Raw genomic sequence first — 10280 nt, forward strand, 5'->3', positions numbered from 1 at the left:
ACGAGTGACCATTTTCTGCAGTAACCTAATTTCTTCCGTACCATTTAAACCGCGTTTCCTTAATCTGGGTAAGAAACTAAAAGAAACTTAACACAGCTCAATTTCTTCTAAAGAAGTCTGTTGTTTTTACCATGTATATTCTTAACCTGGGTTTCTCTGAATATGTCCACATGTGGTGGAATGAGCAGAAAGATCATTTCACAAAGCCGTGCTTGTCCTAAAGCTGAATTCTAAGTCAGACTAAAAATTGAAATAATTTTGTTGATTTCTGCAGCCAAACACACGGTCATTTGCAAAATTTACACATTCGCACAAGTAAGAAAAATCTGTGCTCTCTCAGGTACAGTCCCGTCACTGTGTCATCAGCCCAAAATAAATCTCTACAAGCTGAGGAGTCACAGATATCACTAACACACTTATAAATATATCAGGCAATTTCCTGCTTCAACAAAATGTTTTCTGTGCATATTAAATGTAGACAAGGTGATGAATAATGTTATTTTCGAATAAGATAAATGATAATCTCTTTAAATTATAAACAGTTAGGAACCAGTTCCAACAAACAAAATGCCCCTTGGCTCCATGAAGGAAGGGGGCACATCACCTAATGAAATGGTCCTCACTGAACTTTTAGCCTGCAGACTCTCCATCCCAAAACAGCTATAGGTTTACATAAACATCAGCAGATTCATACCACACCAGTGACTCTTTGATGTGGTCAGCGTTGTTTGAAAACCACATTAACTATACAGTAAATGAAACTGAACACCATTAGGCATCTTGACACCAAAATCTCAGCTATTGTGGCGGAGGCGCCCTATCAAGCTAGAAGCACTAAAATCTGCTGACAATCAGCAACTCCCCAACAGCTCCATCATGACTGGACGGCATGTGCAGGAATGTCATGGTCAATGGAAATCAATCTAAACTACTGGGATTGGGGGCGGCGGTGGGGCTAGGGATGGAAGAGAATGAAAGAGAGAATGTGCCTTTGATCTCAGTGAAAACCGATCCCAGGCCTGCAGATACTGTGGCTGCGATGGCCAGCAGCAGAGGCAGCAATCTGACATCAGTGAGAAAGCCAGAGGACTCATGTTCCGTGATCCTTCCACCAAGCCCTGGCTCTTTTTATTGGATAAGTGAGAGAAACGTATATAAAATGACTACCGTTTTATTGAAGACAGGGTGAGGGGGAAAAATTGGGTGAAAAAAAATAAATAAATAAAGCAGCCATGGTAAATGAAATGAAAGCAGGGCTTTAAAAGTTTTTGGCAGCGAGTACGCTGCCTAACTGCCTGGCCTAATTCATCTGCAGTGAGGGGTAATTTCCTCTCATACAGTCAGCTGGTCTCCATAAAGACCTCTACGGGTTTTTCAGTGCATACGATGGGAATAAAATGATAAAACTGACCAGAAAACAAGCCATGAAAAGAATTTGGAAAGCATCATACTCTCATAAACTATTGAACTGAAGAGGGTGAATCATGAGGTAGTTCAGGATCACGTTTTCTCCATAATGTCACTTACTTTCACCCTCTGCAACTTTGGCAGAGGGGAAGCAATGCAATTTTAACATCATTCCATGATAGAGTTGCGTATGAATGAAGATCCTTTACACGCAGCATGTGGCTTCTGCCCCGACAATCACATCTGCCTCCAAAAGCCAATTCTTATAGCAACACAACTCACATTTCAAAACTTTACCCTGATGAAACTAACTCATATGCACTGCAAAAGCACAAACAACCCAGGGCTTTTGCTTCCTCTGCACCATGTGTGAACGTTTCCTGTATGGAGGCACCAAACCATAGCCAGACTGAGGCTGGTTGTCTTCCCAAGTGTGATACAGAGACGTGGACAAAACAGGATTAGAGTGGACAGCTGTTGGTGTGCCCTGCGTTTTATGTCTGTCTTGAGAGGAGAAATTTGCAAACGGGACAGACACAGGAAGCCGCCAGTGAGAGACCTGCAGCTGGCCTGAAATTAATACCGTTACAGGGACGTTTTCTCCAACAATACACGCCACCCCTGGTCAGTGCTATAAACTCCTCTGCAAAGGCAGTCTCAGAGACATGATGCTGGCTTTAGGCCTCCCTCAGTCATGCTGGGCTAATTAGAGGGCTTACTTGGGTCATGTAGACATGCATCACCTAAGATTTTAACAAGATGAGAAATACTTTATATCTGATGCTAATCTGCTGGAAAATATGGCAGGCATTTGCTTCACATATGGTTGTCAAGAGGACGGGTGTCAACGATGCTGGTGCGAGAGGTTAAATATTGTACAGAGATACTACACAACAACAACAACACAAACATTAAATGCTACAGACGTGGAGGTGGGTGGAGTTTAAGTTTGGAAGACTGTCCTTTATACATCAATTCTTTCATTTATTTTAACCCCCAATTTATAATTATAAGTTTAGGTTGTTGGCACATAAAATTTGAATGATTTATTCCTTTTAAAAAGGGAGGGTTTCCTCATTGAATCTAAATATTAGAAACTAAACGTGTTGTTATGGTTGTGAAATCAAAGCAACTAATTAGTCAATTAATTGTTTGGTCTCTTAAATCTTAAGAAAAAAAAAAAAAACGAGTACGTATCACAAGTTTTCACAGCCCAGAGCGACATCACAGATTGCTTATTTTCTCTAACCAGCAATCCAAACCACAAGCTATTCAATTTACAATGAATGGAAATGGAGACAAGCAAGGAAATGTTCACATTTGAGAATCTCACAACACCGAATGTTTGCAATTTTTACTGAAATAACAAAATCAATTATCAAAATTAGGGCCAGATATAAGTCTTAAGTTTGCAAAGTCTTGTCACATCTTGAAGTATCGAATTGAGTATTGCAATTCTTTTAAAGTACCATGAATCTTATATTAAATTTCATTTCATTTTTTCTGATTTCTGCTTACTTTATCAGTACGGTCTGAAAAAACAACTGATACCATCAATGACATTTAATATCATAGGTAATGTTTTTAAAGTGTAACAGCATAACTCATGATAGACTCTACAGCCATGTTTGCAGAGTCTGTGGGCAGGTAAATCAACAGGTTGCCTCCTCAGTCTGCACACTTCTATGTTACAATAACAGAATATGTAGCATTACTATGAGAGAGTTTACAAACAACTTCTGTCATCTATCGTCAGTGGTCTTTTAAACTGTAGTATCTGAAATCGTGCCAAAACTTGGATTTAACCTGAGCAGGTGCAACAAGCAAGTTCAGTCGCCGTTGTCTATCGCCATACCCCATGCTATGCTTTCTGTCTCTCAAGCACATGTTAATAAACAAAGCGTACTTGTTGTTTCAGACCAGCACTTACAGCATCACTTCACAACCTTTTGCCAGTTAAATAGAAACCCCTTCACTTTAAACCCGCCCCCAAAGAAAATAACTAATATCATATTTACAATTTAACACTGATTCTAGAGACATTTTTTTGACCCCTAATTAAAATCGCCAATGATTTATTTTCTGACAAACGACTGATCAAAATTTGACTTCACTAAATACACATACATATATACATATAGGTTTATTGCCACGAAAAATGTATGAAATGCTTATACCATTCACTAACTGAGATGCAGAGATTCTCAGATGTTGTGCTAATTTTTCTTTTGTCTGACTCAGGCAAAAAGTTGTTCTCAGTTCTGAGCTTATGGCTGTACCAACAGCATTTCATGCCCTGATGCCATATGAGTTAAACTGATAAAGTGATACATAAAAAACAAGAGAAAGTACTGACCGTTCTGGGCATGGGTGGTGAGAGGGAGCCATTGTTCATGTAGGAGTCATTGTTCATGTTACTCATCATGATGTAACCTGGGTAGCCCGGGTACGGATGGCCTTTGCTGTACATGTCTTGATGCTTTCCTAATAAAAAAAAATAAAAAAGGTGAAAAAAATAGCGGTCAGTTTGTTGTGTGTTTGGATAAAGAATAGGCACAAGCAAGATTTAAACAGCAGGTATACAAACTCTCCCCTCAGTGTGGCTTTAAACACAAACAAATCTTAAAGATGCCAAATTCCAAATGTGTTTTAGACAATAAACCATGCACGTAATAATGACAAAGCTGAACACAAAGTTCTGCCTCTGCCTGTTTTGATGCTGTAATGGTATCGCTGTCGATCGCTTTAACCCGTGCCCTATTTTGCCTCAGCCTTTTGTTTGTGCCCTTTCTTCCCGTCTTGGAGAGGAGGGTCGCATTATACAGAGGAACAATGGAGCCCCTCTGTGCCAATTAGCACCAATTAGAAGAACATACAGACTGTGTCAAAACAGGAGACGCCCCAACTGTTCCTCTATGCCTTTGACCTGAGAGGGGGAGATTTATACAAGAGGCCTCAATACAGCGCCACTCGCCACTCAACTGCGCGCTGCGTAATAAGGCCGGGGGGGTGGGTGTAGGAGTGTTTTTTGGTTTACAGCCTGATGGCAACATGGATCTTGTTGTGAAGAAAGCCAGTGTTTGGTTTGAGGGGGGATCCTATTTTGGAGTGAAAGGGGAACAAAGAGGAGACACACTTCTCCTTAAAGCCCTATAATGATGACCTGCAGCAGTGGGGTCAGACTACAATAGCCAGAGAGCAATGAGCCCCGAGCAGCAGCAACATGTTGCATGTGACAGTGCAACCGCAGAGCTGATGTATGTGGGTAAATAATTTACTGGGGGTAAATGCATAATAAGAAGCACAAAAGCCAGATAGAAATGTGATTTTGAACTATCTTCAATTGTGCCACATTTTCCAGAAGTATTATTCTCAAACTAAAACAACAGGGGAAAAAAAAGGTGCATAATCATCCTCCTTTCACTTCAAGTATTCTTTGTTTTCCAATTTCTGCAGGCACCCTCATCTGTGAGGTAGGTAACAGGTAGCTTTGTCCATGAAGGTATAGCATGACTAGACCTGACCAGACTTGGATCAGAGATTATCTGTCTGAGAGCAGCAGAAACAGGGGGCTCTGATAAGAACAGGACCAACAGTGCAACAGTGTGACTGATCACTTCTGTGTGGGGAAAGCGAGGTGGTGCTTTCTCACACTCACTTCTCATGCTACAGCACATTATTCTGAAAATCCAGGGTTTTATTGCAGCTAAATGGCACAGGGACTGTAATATAAAGCATAAGTCGACTTAACAAGCTCTTGCTGAAGGCTGTGTCACTTACCATCTTCCGGATGGTCTCGGTGTTTTTCATGATATGAATCTTGCGGTATTTGGGACTGTCTAGCTGCCTGTAGAAAAAAAAAAAAAAAAGAAAAAAGAAATAAAAAGAAATGAAATGATGCTGAATCAATTAGGAGGGCCTTCAAAGGCAGTTACACACGCAGACATAGTGATACGGTCAGACACCCACAAACAGTGCTGGGACAAATGTTGTCCCTTTGCTTGTCACCAAAGCAGAACAAGCACACACACACACACACACACACACAGCACTATCTATAGAGGGGTGATGGAGCAGCCTGCATCAAAGCTTCAAAAGAACCACTTAATTAAGCTTCATGTCCTTAAGGAGCTTACAAATTAACTTGTTTTCAGTACCATAGGTCCACTCTCATTTCCATCTCTCAGTTTAAGCCTCCTTCTAAATTCAAATAAATAGAGTGTATTTGTATTATAAATTAAAAGCCTCAGTGAAAAGTGAAATAAAATCATCCCATAAAAAGAGAAAATGGTGCAGACAGTTATAGCTTAAAAAAAGAAAAAAGAAAGAAAAATTCCCTGCACTTCGCACATCCATTTCCTTTCTCTTTTTGAATCAGAATTGGGAAGAGGACCTCTTTTTTGGAGTTCAGACCCCTCAGGATGGCTTCAAGCTGAGCGAGGGAACTTCGATGGATTCCTAATTAACATTCAGCCTCTGTCTCGTGCGTCTCTAGGACATTTGGTGGTGAATGTGTACAGTCTTGTTCAGGATGTGCCCAAAATTTCATTAACACTGCGGTTAATGACAAAAACAGCCAACTAACTTTGTAGTGGGGAAGCTGCAGCCTGCATCCTGAGGTCAGTGCACGGGGTAGACGGGATGCAGAAAAAAAAATTAAGTAGAAATTTTAACCGTGATGTTTCATACCTACTCTGTGTCTTTGTGTGTGCTAATAAAATGCAAGTACCGAGTGTAAAGCAGGAGAGCAATAATTTTAGAAACATTAAAAATTCATAATTAATAATTCCTCCATTGAGATTCTACATGCATTTACATACACAATGAATTCAACACATTTATACATTTAAGAATTTCTTCTGATAAACACATCTTGCCTCTTAATATTCTTTATTAATATCTGAGCAGTGAGGATGTGCCAAAACAAATGTAACTGTGAATGTTTTTAATATATTTCTCCACCCCAAAACCTGCAAAAACAATTTATGGGCACCAGTAAACGGATACGATAAAAATAATATTTAGAATTGGCAGGAAACAAAAATGCAAAGATCACATCCTGATAACAAAATAACTGGAAAGTGTCCTTGTTTAGGTTGCATTTTATTAGCTTTGATCTTTGAAGTAAATTAATAATCTTGTTTGTCAATAGCTTTTGCTAAACAGATTCATGTGCTGGTGTTTACAGCTGCTGAGGGTGGTAGTGTACAGCAGCAAACACAGCTACTAGCCTACTTCTCACAGGCAGCACACAAGGCCCCAATTCTTTCATCCAAAAATATATATCTTTGGAATCCAAATTCACAATGAATTCGTGAAATATAACTGATACAGAGGGTCAATACATTTAGGCTTCTAGCATCTCCAGTCAGAAGATTATTGAGTACTCAGGATATGGCGTTTGAAGGAGCATATGTTTGGTTTCTGTAGGTAGACCAGGGTCCGAAGACTGTTAATGGCATCACTGAAGCTATTCATTTTCAATTAAAATAAAAATACACACAATGAGAAAGGTGAGGCTATAAATGCAACTGAACTCAGCTTGTACATTATCTAATCATAGAGAAATCTTAATGATAAAAATGTATAAAATACAATAGAAAACTAATCAAACTTGAAAAAACATTAATTGTCCTATATTGGTCATTTTCCTTTTGGTGCAGATCACCCATCTTTTTGACTGGCAAACTCACTGATATCAAAGTGTTAAAAGCTAAATGAAAACCAGGTCTTTTCATGATTAAAAAGGATAAAACAACTTTGTTTACAGGCTGGTGCAGGCTGTGTCCTCTCCTCTCTGGGGGAGTTCAGAGTTGATACCCACCTCTCTCCCTCATAATTCACCACATCAGTGAAAACAGGCATTACTCACATCGTGACTGTTGCTGTTGGGGCTGCTCTCAGACTCGTTGACCAGAGATGACTTGATGTCCGCCAGGTCTCCCTCTTCCTCCGAGTGGCTGAGCTCGGCGAAGATCTGCTCCTTGTGCGGGTCTCCTTCGTCTTTGAACGGGATCATTTCGTCTGTAGCGCACAGCTCCGGGTCTCCACCGCCGCCGCCGCCTGATAACTGTGGCATTTTTTGTGTGTGTGTGTTTTTTCAAATTCTTTACTGTGTTTACTTCACCAAGAAAACTGGAGACAACACACACGCCACAACTGTCCAAAACTACAGAGGGGGAAAACTCCCACCAAAATCCCCCGTAACCGACTGGGAAAACGTCCCCTCCGTTTCACCGGAGCGTCGACCGTGAGTCACTTGAAGAGGAAGCGGCGTGCAAACACGCTGCCGGTGTGTTTTTACTGAAGCAACAGGAGGAGTGTGTCTGCTGTCGGCGTCCTCTTTCACCACGAGTGTTTCAACTAAAACGAGTGAAACTCAGACCCGGAAAACTTGAGATGTAAGGGGTCGGAATGAGAGTCCGGTGCACGCCTCAATGTCATGAGGAAAAAATAAAAAAGGGAGACAAACCACGAGTTAAAATCTCATCACTAGTTTTTCAGTCAACACACGCACAACTGACGACGGATATGGTCCAGTAAAAAAAATGACTCAACGCTAGAAAAGTGCATTTAGGCTAGGCTATAAAAGTAGGAGAAAATATTTCCTCGGTGGTCCAGTGAAGAAGCTGAGTCGTCCTTGAATGTGGGCAAGAAAAAAACACAGTCGGTTATGACAAAACTAAAACACCGTCTAGAGGTGAAAAGGTAACTGATGGATGTGCAACTGGAAGAAAACAGTTTCAACACTTAGACGAGACAAGCAACGCACTGAGCCGCTTTCATGCTTAAAAATACATCCTCGTAGCTGGTCGGTTGAGGAGGGATAAAAGCAAAAGTCATAAAACAATCACAAAAAAAGAAGATAGAGCGGAAAGACGCCGTGGACCGACTTCCCACTGCTCCCGCACTGCTTCCACAGTGTAATGTAACCAGTGTGTGTATGTGTGTGTTGGTAATGTAGCTGTGCTCCCTCCTCCTCCTCCTCCTCCTCTTTCTCTCTCTCTCTTCAGTCACTGGAAGGAAGGAGAGATGAAAGGGAAGCCGAGGCTCTGATTGACACCGCACCGATTGACACTCCTCCTGAGAGAGATTTATACACAGCTCACAACAAATGGGCAGACAGGAGGGGAAGAAGAAGAAGACGAAGAAGCGGCGAGGCAGACACACGCACTGTGTGTGATGGGTGAAAACAATCACGATAAATAAAAATGATAATAGAAATAGAGAAGAACAAGACAGGCTCGAGCTTGTCTGGTCGAGGCAAAAGAAGTGGAATTGAATCAAAACGCAAGAAATGGCAATAACGTTATTTTCAGTAGAAATAATCAGAAGCTGAGGCCACAGAAAAAGAAGAAAAAAACACTGTTTGGTCATTTTATATTTTTACCAACCTATAACAGGGTCGTATAGATGTATCTTTTATTTAGGCCTATTTGCTTATTTATGTATTTATTTAGCATCAAATGGGTGTCTGTTTTTTTCAGTCTTTAAACTGCTTGTTTTCTAACAGTTTTTTTCTAACAATATGTGGGAATATTACATTTATATTATTGATATTCACCAAAATAAAATATTTAAGTCTCCAACTGGCACCATGATGAGATAACCGAATGTGATATGATGGTCTAACGAAATAATAGACAAGGTTCCCTAAACTTTTGCATGTGAGTGACCCCTAAAAATATAAAATTCCTCAGACACCCATCTGATCCATTATTCTCATATGGAAATATGGAAACGATGAAACATTTGATCAGAGGTTATATTAATTCATTATTAGCACCTAGGCTACAAAGACAGAAAAAACAACCATGTGTTTTCCACTGTTATTATTGGGGGGGAAATACACACGTATAGATAAACTGAATAAATAAATTAGTTGATTAATTAAGAATGAAATAGGCTAATGTGCAAAAACGGGCCACAAACATAAGGAAAGACTGTTTAAAAGAAAAGAACTTGAGGCATTGAGTCTCTAATATTTCATATTTCATGAGAAAATACAGGAAAAAGAAAAGGAAAATAAACAAAAAAAAACACAGTGGAAGTGGCGTGCCTTCTGCGTCTGTCTGAACAGTGAGAGATTGCGTGAGAATCAAAGTTGGGATGGGGAGGCAGATCTTTATAAAGCGCGGAGGTGGGGTTAGCGGGGCGGAGCCGCGGCTCCCTTTGATCTTGCGGCGGCTGGCTCTTTCATCCCCGACTCCCCCCGCCCGGTTCTTCCCCCCGCCGCCCCGCAGCACCACCACCACCACCACCACCACCCTCCCTCCCTCCCTCCTCGCTCTCCCTCGCCTTTGTATGACTAAATTTGGTCCGAGTGTGGAGCCGGGCCAACATTTCCACGTGTGCGTTCATCCCAGCTGAGAGAGAGGAGAGAGGACAGAGAGGGAGAGAGAGAGAGAGGGGGTTCTCTTCCGGGTAAGGAGACAGCGAGAAAAAAAAGATCAAAAGCTTTGGGGTTTTGGAAGCGGAGTGTGGATTCAAAAGAGCCGAGACTGGCTGCATTCCAGAGTATAGCGGAAAGCGCGCGCACCCTCACGCGCCCTCATACACGTGTACGCACAAGCACGCATGCACGCGAGATACAGGCACCAACACGCGCGTTAAGTTACACCGCCGATAGAGAGAGAGTTAATTAAAAAGATTTCACACCGGCAGACCCGAACAACCAAACCTTTCATTTATAAAACCTTTTAACATTATATTTCATGTTTCCAGCCAAAAAAAAAAAAAAAAATGTGACACAAGGTATAAACTCTGGCTGTTTTCCTTCCCACTCTGTAGAAAGTGTCGGTTCTACTTCATTACAGCGCTTCTTTAATTTAATTAGCCGCCACTTTTTTTTCTGGCACAATTTGAAATGATGC

The 10280-nt window shown here is 41.1% G+C and overlaps 1 protein-coding gene across 6 annotated transcripts in view; it reads right to left on the bottom strand.

Moving 5' to 3' along the window:
- lef1 (lymphoid enhancer-binding factor 1) overlaps nt 1-8329 on the bottom strand; it is a 44540-nt gene extending 36211 nt beyond the window's left edge. For all 6 annotated transcript variants that reach the window (XM_056371157.1, XM_056371161.1, XM_056371156.1 and 3 more), the window contains exons 1-3: nt 7280-8329; nt 5188-5254; nt 3764-3891 (exon numbers count right to left, since the gene is read on the bottom strand). In XM_056371157.1, coding sequence (XP_056227132.1) covers nt 3764-3891; nt 5188-5254; nt 7280-7486 — 402 coding nt within the window. In that variant the 5' untranslated portion in view covers nt 7487-8329. The remainder of the gene's footprint in view (nt 1-3763; nt 3892-5187; nt 5255-7279) is intronic.
- Between the last annotated feature and the right edge of the window lie 1951 nt (nt 8330-10280).

Source organism: Seriola aureovittata, chromosome 3 (assembly GCF_021018895.1).
Source record: "Seriola aureovittata isolate HTS-2021-v1 ecotype China chromosome 3, ASM2101889v1, whole genome shotgun sequence".
NCBI classification, from domain to species: Eukaryota; Metazoa; Chordata; class Actinopteri; order Carangiformes; family Carangidae; genus Seriola; species Seriola aureovittata.